Source organism: Podarcis filfolensis (assembly GCF_964270895.1).
Source record: "Podarcis filfolensis genome assembly, chromosome: 3".
In the NCBI taxonomy this organism is placed as follows: Eukaryota; Metazoa; Chordata; class Lepidosauria; order Squamata; family Lacertidae; genus Podarcis; species Podarcis filfolensis.
Genome location: NC_139606.1, coordinates 1,629,958 through 1,647,838, shown reverse-complemented (window position 1 = coordinate 1,647,838; position 17,881 = coordinate 1,629,958). Strand labels below are relative to the sequence as shown.

The 17,881-nt window shown below is 43.5% G+C and overlaps 2 protein-coding genes across 3 annotated transcripts in view; both read right to left on the bottom strand.

Moving 5' to 3' along the window:
• Positions 1-17,837, bottom strand: part of RCAN2 (regulator of calcineurin 2) — a 28,047-nt gene extending 10,210 nt beyond the window's left edge. Inside the window, exons 1-2 of one of the 2 annotated variants that reach the window (XM_083606802.1) lie at positions 14,311-17,837; positions 11,596-13,089 (exon numbers count right to left, since the gene is read on the bottom strand). In XM_083606802.1, the coding sequence (XP_083462928.1) occupies positions 11,596-11,685 (90 nt within the window). In that variant the 5' untranslated portion in view covers positions 11,686-13,089; positions 14,311-17,837. Of the gene's footprint in view, positions 1-10,246; positions 11,325-11,595; positions 13,090-14,310 lie in introns of those variants that run through there. The other variant, XM_083606803.1, reaches the window with a different exon arrangement.
• Positions 1-17,881, bottom strand: part of L1TD1 (LINE1 type transposase domain containing 1) — a 119,550-nt gene that overhangs the window by 1,399 nt on the left and 100,270 nt on the right. The window lies entirely within an intron of this gene.

The window sequence follows — 17,881 nt, the reverse complement described above, 5'->3', positions numbered from 1 at the left end:
TTGCTGGGCTGATCAGGCGCTGCTGGCTGGTGGCTTTTACAGAGCGTTTGGATTAGGTGGTCATGGGGGGGGCAGGTAAGCAGAGATGGATAGACTAACGGACAGACAGTTCATATAAAGGGGGGGGGTTAGCAGGTAGAGATACAAGAGATTAGAGGGGTGGGGCCAGGGGAAATATGTGTTTAGGAGGGGGTTGTATATACCCAAAAGGGGTATTGGGGTCCAGTTAAGGTGGAAGTTGGGGTTGGGAGTGCGCTCAGAAATAGAGACAGACAAATAGGCTATATGTAAAGGGTGGAGGGAGAAAAAGGAAGAAGAAGAAGGAAAGAAGAAGGGGGGAGACGGAGGGGGGGAGAGGGGGGAATTAGAGTAAAAGAGAAGAGAGAGAGAGAGAGAGACAAAAAGAGAGTTGAAAGAGAGAGGAGAGATAGTACAGTAATATCAGCGGTATTAGATTGCAGCAGTAGTTTTAGCTATAGTATGAGGGGGGCAAAGTATGATATGGTGATATGAATGTGTGTATGTGTTTCCTTTAGGGGAAGGGGGGGATGGAGAGAGGGAGGAGGGAGAGAAAATGAGAGGAGGAGGGGGAAGGGTGGGAAAAGGAAGGAGAAGAAAAGGGAGGGGGAGAGAGGGAGGGGGAGCTGTGGCAATGGTATGGGGGGAAAGTCTTATTTTAAAAGAGGGGGTGGGGGGAAAGGGCTCCCCCTCAAAAACAAACTGACGAACAGGCTAAAAAGGGGGAGTTGATTTTAAAAAAATAGAGGGGATAGAAAACAAAATTGGGGATGGAAAGTGAAAGGTGGGATAAAAGGAAAAAATAAGGGGGGTGAAGGGAGAGAGAGAGGAGAGCAAAAAGGGAGAGAAAAATAAACGAGGGGGGGAGAGTATCAATAGCAATAGTAGTGATATGGAGGAAATTTTTGTTTTAAAAGAGAGTGGTGGTCGTAGCTGGGGGCCAAAGGTTCCCCCCTCAAGAACAAGCTAACACATAGAATAGAAAGGGCTTTAAAAAGAGGGGGGGAATTGTGCGTGTGTGTTTTTTTTTAAAAAAAACCTATTTCACCCTAATTATTATTATTATTATTTGTTTGTAAAAAAGTAAGGGTGGCTGCTGCAGCAGTGGCCCCTCTTTTAAAAAGAGAAGTGATAAAAGTAGGTATATGGCAGGGGGGGAATAAAAAAGAATTATTATTTTTTATATATAAAAAGAGGGACGCGGGTGGCGCTGTGGGTAAAACCTCAGCACCTAGGACTTGCCAATCGTCAGGTCGGCGGTTCGAATCCCCGCGGCGGGGTGCGCTCCCGTTGCTCGGTCCCAGCGCCTGCCAACCTAGCAGTTCGAAAGCACCCCCGGGTGCAAGTAGATAAATAGGGACCACTTACTAGCGGGAAGGTAAACGGCGTTTCCGTGTGCTGCGCTGGCTCGCCAGATGCAGCTTGTCATGCTGGCCACATGACCCGGAAGTGTCTGCGGACAGCGCTGGCTCCCGGCCTATAGAGTGAGATGAGCGCACAACCCTAGAGTCTGTCAAGACTGGCCCGTACGGGCAGGGGTACCTTTACCTTTACTATATATAAAAAGGGAGAGGGGAGGAAGGGGTTAAAAAAGGGATTTGAGGGGGGGGGAAGGGTAGTTTCTTCCTTTCTGCGATCTTTGTCATGCGGCTTTCCTCTGTTTTCCTTGCCGCTGGAGTCGGCTCAGCCACGTGTTTTCCCGGAGCCTTTTTTGCCTTCCCGTGCTCACCTACGTCTCCTCTTCTTTCCCGTAGGCAGAGATGGGGGCAGCAGCGGTAAAGTTGGGGCTCCTTTTTCTTTCTTTCTTTCTTTCTTTTTCTTCCTCTTTCCCCCCTTTTCCCCCCTCCCTCTTTGCCTTAGCTTCACTGTCCTCCTGGTTTTGGAGCTCCTCTCGGCTGTTGGGGGGTGGTCGGGTGCCTTTCCGGCTCAATCAAGGTTGTGGGGGGGGTGTTTTGGCTCCTTTGATAGACGCCCCGGGCACCCCCAATTCCTCTCCGCTGGCAGTGCTGGCGGCAGCAGTCCTGGGAGTCCGGGAGTCGGCCAGACAGAGCCTTTTACTCTGGCTGGCTTCCGGAGCTCTTTTCTGCTGTTGCAGCCGCCATGCTGCCTTGCCGGAAGTCCCCGCGAAGGCTTGTGAAGAGCTGCGGGGGGACGACGACCTTGGTTGTTATTGTTGATGTTGTTTTTCTATGGAACAAAATCTGAATAAGGTGTATATGAAAAGCAACTTCATATTGTTCTAAGACTTCATTTCTGCAAGTCAAAATTTATTAAAACACCAATAGAATATTCTAGGTATGATTCAATGTGCTTGTGCTAAACATTCCATTCAGCACCCCAAGCAAGCACCCAGCAATGCTGTGCATTGCACTTTCACAGGATACCTGCAAGCTTCAGTTGTTCAAAGGTGTATACAGAGAGGAATCTTATACATGCATGCCAAGTTCAATGGAGCGCAATCTTAAGGATGCAACCCAAAACATGCCTACTCAGAACTAAGGCCTACTGAATCCAACAGGGCCCGCAGCTGGGTAAGTGAGTGTAGCCAGTTCCTTGACCTGATTATGTGTGGTCTCACATGTTCATATTCAAATTGGTTGTCAGGGGTAGAATGTGAAAGAATAAGGTTGCATGTGCGCACACACACACACCATGACCCTCACAGATTATATGAGACTCTGTTGCCAATCTACTATTGCGCAGCATGAAACAAACGTAGCTAAAACATATGAGCTCATCCACAGACTACATACCAGCTCAAAAAAACATGTAACATAAACAACATGTAGTGTATTATCAAGGGACTAAATATTTGTAAAGTCTTTACACAGGTTAAGTACACTAGGAAGGTGGAATTAGTTCTTTGCTATATGAGAAGCTGCAGCACCATGCCAGATGTCTTGAAACTCAACCATTATCTACTGAGAAACCATGTTTTGCTGGTGAGAGGAACACAGACCACTCAACCAAATAATGCACTGATCATCTTGGTCCAAACTACCCAGGCTTTGGGTGGTGGCATTTTTGTTTTGTTTTGTTTTGCTTTGCTTTGCATCTTAGCAAACCTACCCTCTCATGCTTTTTATCCAAATTTATTGCACATTCATTCTCATTAGTTTGTGGAGTGGTTAGGAATTTTTCCCTCAAGCGAGTATTAATCCTTGCTTCCCAGTGCATCCTTCCATCATTTGCCTTATTGAGTTTGCTTCACAAGAGCTCCAAATCAGCTTTAATTGCACAGCCCGAAGCAGGGGTGGACTGTACTAATTCCTTTCGTAATCTGTGCCAGGCCAAAGTTTGGTGCCCCCAAATGGATCTTCTCAGTTTTGTGGTCCCCTCATCTTAGTGCTCTGTGCGGGGGAACCCCCTGCATCTCCCTAAATCCAGCACTGTCTCAATTTCCCAGTGTGTGGCCAAATCCCACTTGGAAAGAGCAACACCCTGGAAGGGCCCAAGCTTCTTTCCTTCCTACTCCAACCTTGTCTCTTTTCCTTTTGTGTTATGTCTCTTAGATTGTGAACCTGAGGGCAGGGGCTGTCTTCTCAGTGATATTTATGAGCTGCTCTGGGAGCCTTTTCCCACAGTACAGTGGGATGAAAAAGCATTGCTCGGCCCAGACACAGAGGGCCTGCTGGCAGTTCCCTCACTGCGCGAACCAGGCAGAGAGCCTTCTTGGCATTGGCGCTCTCCCTGTGGAACACCCTCCCGTTAGATGTCAAGGAAATAACTGTATGACTTTTAGAAGACACCTGAAGGAAGCCCTGTATAGGGAAGCTTTTTAATGTTTGATGTTTTACTGTGTTTAAAATATTTTGTTGGGAGCTGCCCAAAGTGGCTTGAACTTACTGTTTAGCCCTGCAGATTACCCCACTGTTATTATCATTATTGCATTATTCTTATTTGCAACGGATAAAACTGAACAGAATTCAACATATGATATATACATGTGAAACATGTTCATCCTGGAGACTGTCAGCTGCATCCCATCACTGACAGAGGGAGAGACAGGAGGAGGTAATTAGGCAGGAATGCAGAATGAGAGAGGAGCAGCCTAGTTGCAGTAGAAACCTGAGCTCCAAGAACATGGAGAAGGAAGGGGGGAGTTGAAGGGGGAAGACACAGACTGAGTTTAAGCTCTGACTCAGAGAGAGGGCCATCGAAATAGCCCATCCCATGACGCGCAGGCAAGCAAGAATTAATGAGAGGTGTGAACAGGAAAGGAAGCAAAAGTGGGGCTTTAAATGGGGGAAGAGGAAGGGGCAGAACTCAGACCCGGCAGCAGCTAATTTGGAAGCAGACGCTGAGTGACTGAGCTCCAGAGTGATTTGTGTGTTTTGAGCAATAAACCTGAGTTCATTGCTGCCGGAGTTATCTCGCTTCTGTAGGAGAGACCCAACCATTACAGAGACATTGCAAAGTATAGTTTTAACTTCTTCCCTCAGAACAGTGTTTCATGAAGTTCTGTTCTGGCATGGACAGCTGATTTGGGGTTCTTAAAGAAAAAATCAACCTCAGTTGTCTACATACTCCCCTTGGCTAGCATATTAGAAGCAGCTAAAAGGCAGACTCTTCAAATTTTCTGTATTGTTCCCACCACCTACCAGCACAGTTAAGGGTGTCCTAGACTCATTCATTGTGAGGTCTTTGACACAATAAAAGCATTTACATGAATATAGCAAAATTCATGCTTCCAGCCACTGGCACAAAGCTGCAGTCAGTGCAGCCAAAGCCTTCATGAAAGAAGTGCCTGTTTAGGTGGTATCTGGTCACAAGTAACTAATGGAAGAAAAAAAGAAGATCATGCTGTTGATAATCTTCAGATTCCAATTCTCTAAATTGGAAGATAATTTAATTCAAGCCAAAGGGAGACATATATTAAAGATTTACAACCCCCTCCTCAATTGGGAAGTAAAAGAGGAGGAGCTGAAAGCTGTCATGATAAGTTGGGCCCAAGATATTGGACACAATATATACATGAATGAATGGGAAAGACTGTGGAAAGAGGACATCAAATTCACCGCATGTTATAATATTAAGAAAAAATGTGATGAAGATGTTATACAGATGGTACCTAACCCCAGCCAAACTGGCCAAGATGTATAAGAACAGTTGTTGGAGGTGTAAAAATGGGGTAGGAACATTTATGCACATGTGGTGGGGGTGTAAGAGAATAAGAGAATTCTGGGATAGTATATATAATGAACTTTAAAAGATACTCAAACTCTCATTCAAAAAAAACTCTGAGGCCTTCCTATTAGGAATTATGTTTATAGAAATCAAGAGAAATCTTAGATCTCTTTTCATGTACGCAACCACAGTGGCTAGGATTTTAATAGCAAAGAATTGGAAAAGTGATAACATCCCCACAAAAACTGACTGGCAAGCAAAAATGATAGAATATTTACAACTAGCAAGGATGACAGGGAGATTAAGAGGAAATTCAGTACAGAAAGTTAATAAAGATTGGATAATGTTTAAAGAAAATAGAGGTGTATTTCAAGACCTGATCCATTTCCAAATTAATGCCGGTGACCAAGAACTGAAATGACACTATGATAAATTTACTATTTTATTTTTTTAAAATTTGACATATATGTTCCCTCACATCCAAAAAGAAATTGTTGGTCAATGCAGGACTATTATCAAAGATGACCTAATAGAAGATGCAAAGAAGGTGTCTGCTGTCAGCATACTGACTGATGAGGCAGCTATCAATATATCAGGGAAGGAGAAGTTGTCCATTGGCTTGCGCTTCTTTGAACAACAAGAAAATAGAGTTTGTGGGTTTTGTAGAGCTCCCTGTCCTTGATGCCATTACAATTGCAACAGCGATAGACATGTTCCTGAAAGAAGAAGGACCCGGAGAAATGTGTGGGCCAGAGTTATGACGGGTGTTCAGCTATGGCTGGCAAGGTCGGTGGCATGCAAATAATTTTAAGAAAAAAGTATGAGAAAGCCATGTTTTTCCATTATGCATCTCACAAACTGAATCTTGTAGTGAATGACTTGAACAATGTTCCAGAAATACGCAACACCATCTCCACTATCAAGGATATCATAAGGTTCTTCAGAGAGTCAGTGTTGAGAAGAAAATATGCCCCAAACATTCCACTCCTCCGTGAGAGTGGTCCCAAAAGTACAAAATTATTGCCATTTTCAAAGAGCATTTTGTGAGCATCATTGAAAGGTTGGTGAGATTATCACCAGAAAGAAATGGCAACATGTGGAAATAGGTATTACAGATACATTCTGCTGCCACCAAAGCTCAATTCATCATTGCTGTCACTCCGATAGCCAAGTATTCTGTCTTATTGGAACTTGTGGTAAATGCTCTAAAAACCTGGACCTGCTCCAATGTTCAGAGTGCATCAAACAGATTCTTGGAGTGATGACAACTCACCACAGTGATGCAGTGCAAGTTGCTACAGAGCTCATTTAGGATACCTACAAGATGGCCAAGGAATTTGGAGTGGACTTGAGAGTGTCGAGATTTGTTAGAAGACAGCAACATGGCTCCAACCCTCCAACGTCCAGCCCTTTAGAGTACTGGAAGAGATTCCTAATAATTATTTACTTGGACTCCTCAGTGTCTTCATTGGGGCAACAAATGGAGCAGGTGGCCTCACTGGTTGGCCTCTGTTATTTTCTCCCACTGATAGGGAACCCACATAAGGACTCTCTCCGGACTCTAGGATACCCCATATGGGGAAAGGAGCAGTTTTTTCTTCTAACAAAGTGCACGTTCATAAGCAAAATACCCCAAATCTCTCATGGGTGGCTGGGGGCTTGGACATGCATGTGGGTTCAGACACATACTGTAACAGTACTAAAAGCAATAATTATTACTTGATGGGTCTTTTTATTGCATTTTTATGTGGTTGCACATCTCCCCAGATGCACAAACTTGTTTGCATTTTTGTATTTACTGCTCCAGTAAGCTTTATATGAGAAGTGTTTCCATGTCCCAGCAGGGCTGATTGTGGTATAAACAGAACAAAAGATTAGGGTATTGATCAGATCAGATCAATTAAATTTTCCATAGCTTCTTGTGCAGTCATGTATTGCCTTTACAGAGGTCACAAGCTCTTTTGCCCCACACATTGCAAAGAAAATTAAACCTTGCTATAGGAGCTAAAATTCAGAATAAACATATCAAACTAAAAACAAAGCAAGCCTTCAACTACAGGCACGTTAATTGTAGTGCAATTTATATTAATGGGTGGAGGCCCTCAAGACAATGCAGACATTACATTAGAAGAAAGGATGGCCAAAATGCAAGTGGCTCATTCTGATTTCCTACCTCAGGCATATTATTATTATTATTATTATTATTATTATTATTATTATTATTATGAAGAAGAAGAAGAAGAAGAAGAAGAAGAAGGAGAGTGATACTGTAGTTTCTAAATAGTGAAGACACTTCCACTCTGGCTGGATACAAGATTTGGAAACAGGGAAGCAGAGTCAGGCCTGTTTATTTTCAAAAATGGAGCCTTCGTGGAAAGCAATCTATTGCCTGCATTGTGCTTCTTCATTTATTTATTTATCTTATTTATTGTATTTATTGTATTCTTTATTTCATAACATTTATACATTGCTTGATTGTAGAGGACCTCAAAGCAGTTTACAAAAGATAAAATAGTAAAATCAAGAAATATTCACAAATATAATTTAAAACATACAAAAGTTAAAATATTAAAACTGATTAAAATTACCTCAATTTCCTAAGCATCTGAGTAGGCTTGTCTAAAGAAGAATGTCTAAAGAAGAAGCAGGTACCAAAAGGAGGGCAGGGAATACGCCTGCGTGGTGTCAAAGGCATGGAGTTCCAGCCTAGCTGCTGCCTCACGAAATGATTGAGTTTTTACAAATGTGGAATGGGGATTATGTATCACCTGCAGTAGCGCCAATTCTGCCGACTGAAGCAGTAAAATGGACACAATGTAAAATGGAGGCAATCCCACAACCAAAGAATTGCAGAGCACCAAAGAACCTGGACAAACTTGCAGAGCCAGATCTCATCCCTGTTTTTGCACTCTGCTTGTCTACCCCAAAGGAAGCCCAAAGCAACATACAGAAACAGATGCTCTAGCAAAAGGCAAATGCTATGAAACAATAGTCAATGCAGTTAATGATCAATACAAATGCCAAAAAACAATCAGTAAGTAACAGGGGGGAAATAAAATAACCCTGCTCCAGCAGTCCATGAACAAAACCATTTGGCTGTAAAGTAAAATTAGACACATCTACCTGAGAGACAGCTGAAGCCAAGGGAAGAGCAAGCCACAACCAACTAATGCAGTAAAAAACCGCGATACGGTAGACCACCACAAAACAAAGCTTTCTAATGTCAAACTTGCCTTCTCATCACAGTTTAATACATTGTCAAAAAACACCTGGAGGCAGCCCACCCTACTCTCATGTCCGACAGATGTGCCTCTGTGAGGGGTTGTGTCTGCATAGCACAGTCTGGAGCAGGCTCAGGAGGGGCCAGCGACACAGGTGCTCCAGGCTGTGGGGGAAGACATTGGCCAGGCTTGATGTTCCAGGCAAAAGGAGAGAGAAAGGAAAGGGGGCGGGGGGGGGGGGAGAAAATGGAACGGATGTGTGGATGTGAGTGTGGAGGGGGGGATGGAGGGGGGGATGACATCCAATGCTTCAGCCCACATTGTTTTAGAGGGGAAAAGAAAGAAACAGTGTGAGGCAGTCATTTTAAGGTATGTGTTTGTGTGTTACTGAGACAATTAGCTTGAACTCTGCACATGCCCTGGAACAGGGGCAACCAATGTGCCTCTTTCCAGATGTTGTTGGACAATTGCCATCGTCCTTGACCATTTTGGCTGGGGTTGATGGGAGTGGGGGTCCCTGCAGCACCTGGAGGGGCCCACTGGCTTACCCTGCCTTGGAGTTTGGCCGGGCTCTGCTTGTTACTAGTCTCAGAACTGCAGCTCAGATTCAACTGGAAAGTTTTAAAGAGACAGATTCTAAACTTCATGCTTCCTCTGCTGTGGCATCTTGTAACCAAGCAACTCTTTTAGCTGCCGTAAGATCTGCTTTGGCAGCTGCCAAAGTTTAAGCCAAATTTCTACTTGTGTTGTACATAATGTGATAAGTACATAAGATTTTTGAATATCATTTTTTGTAATTATTGTTAATTGTTTTTATCCTCTGTTGTACGCTATGGTGAAAATATTAAAGACTGACTTACAGACTCCCTGTACTGTGCAGCACCCACAGGATGTGAATATGCCAACAACATTTTTCTTTTTGCCTCTTCTTCCATCACAAAATGTGGGATGTGGGGCACAACATATGCTACATTAAGGATTCATTTACATATTTACCTTTTTGGCCCAAAGAGGTGAACAGTATATCAATTCAAAGAAGGGTGCAATAAAAGTACAATAAATGCAGTGACAATCTTCAAAATAATATAAAATAGTAAAAATCACAAGATACCCCATAGTGGTCTACTTACTCCAAATACAATGGTGACCACCCTCCGGGGGGGGGCGCTGTCACACTCACTCACACCCTCAGCCCTGTGTCGCCTCTCACTGCATCCGGGATGCTTCATTGGTCCAAATTATGCCATTTGCAACTATTCTTTAAATGAAGGCTTATCTCACTGCCTTTTAAAATTATACATTTTCACAAAATTGATCTTTATTTTTAGGATTGCTTTTTTGCCAGCTCAAGAAAAAAAGGGAAATTATATTTAAGTTGATCATGGTTCAATCGCCAGGGTTAAACAGAAAACCCAGCCCTTCACAATTGATAATTTTTAGTCAATGTTACGGGTTTTTCCAAGTGAGTGCTCCAGGCGCTTAGAACAGTTGGCATACTGGAAGAAAATCCAGAGAACCCACTCTCCTGGACTCACATGGCATTTACTATTCATTTCCTTATCATGCTGTCCAAAAAATGCAGAGTAATCAAAGATAATTTCGTTTATGCTAAAAGACTGGTAAATAAAGAACAAGGACATTTTGCTAAGAAATCAGCTTTCCATTAAGATGCAAAAAAATTTTGTTACTCTCACAAAGGTAATTCAAAAGCTATGTTTTTAAAAGCTCATACCAAGGAACAGCCCCATATTCTCTTCATATAAACAGACCTACGCGCTCCAGTTGTGCTTAGAATGCCAGCATCTTATCTGCTTTATTGCAGCCCTTCAGTAACTCCCATTGCCCTCCGACCCCTCTCCCCCGGAGGGGCAGGTCCATACCTTCACATCTTGGATGGTAAAAACCTCAAGGTCCAGAGCGCAGGCAGCCAGAGAGGCGGCCGCACAGTCCATGCCCCCCCCCGGCGTCAGTCTGGAAGGAGCTTCGCAGCCTCGGAGCTGATGCCTCCTAATTGCTCCGGACACTCCTCCAGGGCTAATGGCAGCGGCTTTAAAGTGGAGGAAACACAGATGCAAATTCTCGCCTGAGCTGTTTCTAGCCTCCAACACAACTTCCAGCTATGCAAGCGCTGCTGTTCCATTTCGCATTGGAATTACATCACCACAAGGACTGACACAAGCTACCTCACCCCCAACTCGCACGTTTTATCAACTCCAGGCAGCACACTGAAGCAAACAGAATATGATTATAATAAACCCAGACTAAATCAATGTAGGCAGCACAGGCTGGCAACGGAATCATCATAGTTTGTGTTGGCAAAACATGAACGTCCTCCAAGGCATTTTGCTTTTCTGGATACTCACTAGAACCCTCAGCCATTGTTAAAAGCCAACATCCCATCTTTTGTCCCAGCCACAACCTGTGATGCAGCAACGCTGCTACTGATCCCCCTTTGATAGGGTTGTCAGTTGCCACCACTTTCCCTCAACATAATTCCTGTGTCTTTAATAGCTGCATGAAATTCAGCAATTCCCCCCTCCCCCCCCCATGCTTGGAACATATTCATCTCCCTGCAACATAGCAATTAAAGTTGAACCAGAATTAATGGTGGCAGAATAATGGTACACAGAAGACAAATCTCCAGAAGCGTTTGGGAATGCTTTCATGTCCTGATGACCTAATTAAATGGATCCCATGCACAGACCCCACGAGTCCTCCCTAATCCTCTTCCAGGTTCCCTTCCAGGTGGCCAACATGGCTGACCAGGAGAATCTGAAAGAGCCAGTGGTGACAGATGAGAGCTCCTCAGCAATATGGTTGGAAGGTCCTACGATAATGCCAAAAGTTTCTCTGCTATCATGGAGAATAAGAGAGGTGGGCATTGCACTGAATGCTTGTAAAGCAGGGCCATGCCTCAGATCAATTACCCTCTTCTACAAACTTGCCCCCAGGAAGCTGCTACTGCAAAAGACAGGCTCACCTCAGACCAGGCAGGCTCCTGTCACAGGCTGCTCTGGGACTCGGGGCAGAGGAAACCATCAGCTCAGGGAGACAACATGAGCTACTACCTGGATGCCTTCCCGGACGGCCATGTAGCCCATGTAGCTCTGTAGTCTCAGGTTGAGGCCGGGCACTTGCAACAGGACCAGCCGCTCTGTACAGCTTGCAACAGATACAAAGGACACCACTCCACTCACTCCTTTTTCTTCCTTACTTCCACTTTGCACACCTGCCCTTCTTTTTCCCCCTGGTCGGTTTCCCAGGCAGTCTCTGAAGAGTTCCTGAGAGGTGGGCCTTTCCAGGGATGTGGGTCTGCCATCTTTACTCTGCTTCTGTATGTTCCAATTGAGCGTTTTCTTCTCCCCTCCTCGCCTGAGCCTGCACTGGATGTGGCAATGTAGTGGCAGTGTATCTCTGATCCTGGTGTTATAGAAGTATAGGATTGCTCTGTATGTTATGGCCAAATCCAGTACTTTCTAGGCTAGAAAACATTAATTTTTGCAGCAAATAAACAGCAGTGTTTATATCCAGTCATGTACTTCCATCATAAATTTTACTGAATTGATGACTGAGCCTTTTCATAGCCTGTCTCTAGTCTTGAAAAACAACAACAACCCAGCTCCTCTAGAAATACTAGGAATTTAATTATTAGGTTTTAGGATTTACAGTAGAATATAGGATATTTCATACAAACACACACACACACATGCTGCAGGCTTTGTCTTTTGAAAGCAAGACTCATTTGACTTGCAAAGTCCATCATTCTATACCTTAGTTGCCCTTGAATTTGGTAATAGAATGAATGGTAAACATAGCACAGAAATGTCTGTCAGAATGTGCCTGGTTGTCCTCAAAGCCTTTTGACCAATGGGATTAAAAATAAAATGCAAACTGAGAAGTAGCTCAGGGAGATGGGTTCAATTGTTCTCTTTCATGCTCCGTAATGCTGATGTTGCACTTAGGAGCACAAAGATTTTGGTTCGGCAGCATCAGCAAAATGAATCTGACACTATAAAACTGAAGTGTAGATTCCTGTTTCTTTTGCTTAGGCTACAGCACAGACACCATGGAGCACACATCATTACTGAACCGCCCTTCAATTGGAGCCTGAAAAAGAACTGAGAAACCAAAAAGCATTTCAAACTTTAAGTAGAACACACACAATAAAAAAGAAATTATGACATGTTTTCCTATGACGTTGCAACCTCTGTTGCAATTTTACTTAGGAATCCAGCTCTCATATGCTTTATCTTATTCCATCTTTCTGCCAATCATTCAAGTACCAAAATAATTTCCCTATCAATATACAGAAATGTTCATTTTCCTGTAAAAATTCTTAAACAGTAACCAAAGCAATACTAGATTCAGGTAGATAGCTGTGTTGGTCTGACAAAGTCGAAATAAATAAAAAATTGTCCAGTTCAGATACTTCTGTTTCAGTGTATCTGAAGAAGTTTGCATGCACACGAAAGCTTATAACCAGTACAAATTTAGTTGGTCTCTAAGGTGCCACTGGACAATTTTTTATTCAAAGCAATACTGTTTATGGTCCTGTAAAAATAAGGCTAAACTGTAAAATTCCTGCAGAAGTATTTTATTTTGAGAGAGAACAATAGACTAACATAAGAAACTGCATACTAAAAGTTGTGACATCCAGCTTTGTTAAATCAGCATTTAGTTTTAACACTCTTTTATATCAACAGTGATCGTCGTAATGTTCTGACTTACCGTATTTTTCGCTCGATAACACGCACCTGACCATAACACGCACATCGTTTTTAGAGGAGGAAAACAAGGGAAAAAACATTCTGAATGAAACAGTGGATGTATCATTTTTGTGCTTCATGCTGTGGCCACAGACATGTGATCTGATGGTGAATTTGGGGTGACCCAATGCAAAAATCCTGAGAATCCCTGTGGATCCATGCTTTGTAACCACGTTTTTGCACCATTGCAGCCCCAGGCAACAGTGGGTGTGTGATTTTGGGGGGGGGCAGGCTGTAGCCATGGACATGCTATGTGCTCTGATGGTGAATTTGGGGTGACCCAATGCAAAGATCCTGAGGATCCATGTTTTGTAACCACGTTTTTGCACCATTGCAGCCCCAGGCAACAGTGGGTGTGTGATTTGGGGGGGGGGCAGGCTGTAGCCATGGACATGCTATGTGCTCTGATGGTGAATTTGGGGTGACCCAATGCAAAGATCCTGAGGATCCATGTGGATCCATGCTTTTTAACCACATTTTTGCACCATTGCAGCCCCAGGCAACAGTGCGTGTGTGATTTTTGGGGGGCAGGCTGTAGCCATGGACATGCTATGTGATCTGATGGTGAATTTGGGGTGACCCAATGCAAAGATCCTGAGGATCCATGTGGATCCATGCTTTTTAACCACATTTTAAGTGGGGAAGGAAGGAAAAATACAGAATGGACAAGGAGCACGAGAGGGGTGTGCAGAGAAGCAGCTGGCTAAGAATGCAGGAGAGGGGTATAACGGGAGGGAGGAAAGGAAGGCAAAAGTTTTCCCTCACCTACCCACCCAAGCCAGCCAGCCAGCTCTCTCTCTCTCTCTCTCTCTCTCTCTCTCTCTCTCTCTCTCCCTCCCTCCCTCCCTCCCTCCCTCCTGCATGTTTTCAGCAGCACCGGAGCACAGAGACGACACTCTGCTTGCCTGGAGGGGAGGGGCTTTCCCTGCTCTTTGTTCCGTTTGAGCAAACACAGCAAGGAAACAGAGAAGGGTGGGCAGTAAGACCCTGAGGCAGAATGCAGGAAAGCAGCCACTTCCTCTTTTCAGGTTTGCCTTCTCCGAGACGCGAGATTTGATTTTTGCCTGATTTTTTTTGCCATTTGGCTCCAGGGACCACACATTCGCTCAATAACACGCACAGACATTTCCCCTTCCTTTTTAGGAGAAAAAATCTGCGTGTTATAGAGGGAAAAATACGGTAATCACAGTTCCCTTGTTAGTATTCCAACAAACTGCCTCTGGCTTTACATACTTTGCCTTAGTGCTGTGTTGTGGTTAAGAAACAGCCCTGCCTGTTTCATTTTGTTTATTAATTCACTACTGTACATGAATGTGCTCACATGAAATCCTTTCCCAGATCCATAAACCCTGGAGGTTCTTTCACTAAACTGCTGCTGGACACTTTTAATGTTCAATACCTTTGGTTCCCCTCCCTTCGGTGGCTCTGCAGAAAAACACAATGCCTTACTAGACTGGCAACATGAAAACAAAGCAGGGGAAACAGGTTGGTGTCATCTCCCATGCAACTGTAGTGTTGGTGGACTGAGCTAGCTTGACAGCTGCTGGGAAAAACAAAACACCAGCACCACCATTAGCCTGAGCTACTGTAAATTGCTTGTTGTCAGTGCACTGATGGGTCATTGTTTCTTTTGACTTGCATGAAAACAATTTGTGGATCTGTATTTTGTCCATGAATATGATTTCTCGACCTTCTCTTCTGCTATACAACATGTCCTTGATACTGTACTGCAGTGTTTTGTCAACCCTGCATCCCCATATGTGGTTGGACTACATCCCCAGCCAGCTTATCCAATGTTGAGGGACAAAACCTGGTGAGCATAGCTGAAGATCATTGGTATTAGTATATCCATCAACCACGATTGTAGTTCTTGGGCAACATGTACACACATATTTTTGTACACTTAAGTAGAATACTATTCCAAGATGGCTGAATATGGTTAGTTTCATTGGATCCCATGTAGAAGAGCTCCCCTCTGCCCCCATCCAGCACAAATGTTATTCCACTTGCTGGCCTACATACTATAGTATTGTCTGTTCGAAATAGTATTTGAATAGTATGAAGTAATTTATTTTGTTTTTGGAAAAATAAGCTGAAGTCAAGACAAGGATGTTGGGTGTAACCACAATTTGAATCTGATGCAACATTCTTCTTAAATGCTGCTAGATTTTGCAATGAAGGGGAATCTCTAAAGGGTTGACTCAATAGTTTAATCAGTTGTTTGCTTGGTACTTATTTCTCTAATTGTGTCCATGTGTTTAAATGAAATATATTTGGAAGTTCTGTAAATCATTTTATTATTTTCTTGTCCATTTCTTTAGCTATGTCATCCCCATTTATATCTGTCAATGCAACTATTCTTCAGCTTTAGGTGATTATTCTGTTACATATTCAAGTACTGGTACCACCAGAACATCCTTGCGGACTTTTTCCTGCATCAAGTCTCAGTTTTCCTTATTTTAATGACTTGTTATATAAAATATTTCAGTCAGCTGTTCTATCAGTAAAATGATTTCCAGATAATCTGGGCATGATAAAATCCAAACTCTGCCTTTAGTTTTCCTGCTCAATGACCAAATCTGGTGGTGTTCCATTTTCAATTTTGAGGAAACTGATGGACTGGTGATTTTTAAGTTTTCCATGTTCTGGAGATAAAGGTATACTGGTGTGTGTGTGTGTGTGTGTGTGTAATCTGTTCTACCTTAATCCATTTCCATACTTGTCATGTTTCACAGCCACAAAACTGCTGTGCAGATATCTGCCAAATTAAACTTCCTTGTTTGAAGTAGTTGCATAGGTAGGTCAGATGGTAGACTTTGGGGATGGGGCACCAGCTACCACAGTTATGTTCCAATCTAAAAAGAGAAACATGTTCCTAAATGTTGCAGATTATCTACTCTTACTTCCACACACTACTTACGTGTTGCTTGTGGCTTTAATGTACCTGCGGTTAAAAAAAATGTAATTGTAAAAAACTAACTGGAATGCTTTCTATCTGGAACATACATGGTTGTGGGGTGTGTGTGTGTGTGTGTGTGTGTGTGTATTCCTGTCAGATTCTCAGTGGTACAGAGTGGTACTGAGTACTGAGTATGGCTGTGCAGTTTTCTGCAACTTGAGATGCTGCAAAGCAGCAGCATGCCCTTCAAAGGGCTTGGAATACTGCTGCCCTCAGCTGCTTGAGACCTTACTTTGTCATTCAGCCCTGCGTAAGAGGCACAGGTAAGAGATGCTCTAGCCTCGGGGGAGGAGAGCACAGCTTCCTGCCAAGTTAGCACAACCTGGCCAGCTCAAGGGAGGCAGACTATCCCATTGGTAAATTGCTGCTCCCTTCTGGGTGGACATTCTGCTGGTCACTTTCAGCTATGCCAAAATGTGTACATGAAGAGCGAGTTCAAGAGAACACAGTGTCACTTAACTTCTACAAAGATGCTTAAGAGTGGGCTGTAAGAAACTTGATTCTTGAAGAAAGAGATCCAGATGGGCAGAATGCCCACAGAGAGTATTCTAGAAATTAGCCTAGAGGGTCTCTCACAAGAGCTCTGTGCAGTGAGTTTCCAAGTACAGTCGTACTTTGCATCCCAAATGCCCTGGAACTTGGACATTTTGGCTCCTGAGTGCCGCAAACCTGGAAGTGATTGTTCCAGTTTGCCAATGTTCTTTTGGAACCCGAATATCCAACAGGGCTTCGACAGTTTCCGATTGGCTGCAGGAACTTCCTGCAGCCAATCAGAAGCCGTGATTTGGTTTTCGAATGTTTTGAAAGTTGAACGGACTTCCGGAATGGATTCCATTCGACTTCCAAGGTACGACTGTACAATGTGGAAAGATGAAGCTGCATTACAAGAATACCCACTAACCAAGATGGACGCAATCCAGAATTTGGGTGAGTGATGCCGCTACAAGACACAGTGTTCAGGAGAAAACACGGGACAGTTCACTATATGTTTTCATTTAGTTGTGCTAAATGATCATACTCAGTCAGCTCACAGAAGGTGTAGACTAATTTACCAATGCCCTGCACCTAACAAAGCAAATATTTCCCTTCAAATTTTGGTAGTATTTGACACCCTCTTAATTTTATCAGCGCTCATGCAGCTGCAGAACAAGAACTAATAAACCTACAGTATATTTAAAAGCAACTCTGTTTGGCTGAGAGAAATCATTTGCCCTCAGTTAACTCGCTTGGTTGTGGGGGTTTCTAATTAACTGGGTATTTCAATGACGATAAAATGTGTCTACTTAAAAGAAGTTGGCAGTTCTCTGGATAGCCAAGCCCAAAACTGGAAGTATAATTGGCATCCTATAAAAACAATTGAAGTGGATTGAAGTGGATTGTGTGGTATATTTAAACCTCTGATGATCAAAGGTGGTAACAGAGAATGCAGGACACATTGGAATGGAGCCGATCCAGGGGGGGGCCGCTAGGGGCACCTTGGAAGATGGTGGATATTAACATCTATCCAGCCCGCACGAGGTAATTAGAGGCTGATTATGGGGAGTAAATCAGTCTCCCTTCATCTCTCCAGGGGGGAGAGATGCAGTTTTCACCCGCTGTTGCCATAAATCACCCCCAAGTTCGGAAGAAGGAGGGGGTGAGGCACTGGGTGCACAACCCTTGGCGGGCCTCGGAACTCCTCCAAAGCTGCTTCCAGGTGTGAAACTAGTTGCGTTACTTAAAAGGAAAAAATTGGTGAAAGATAACGCACATGCTTCAAGAGAGGCAGGAGGTTCTTATCTGCTAACAAT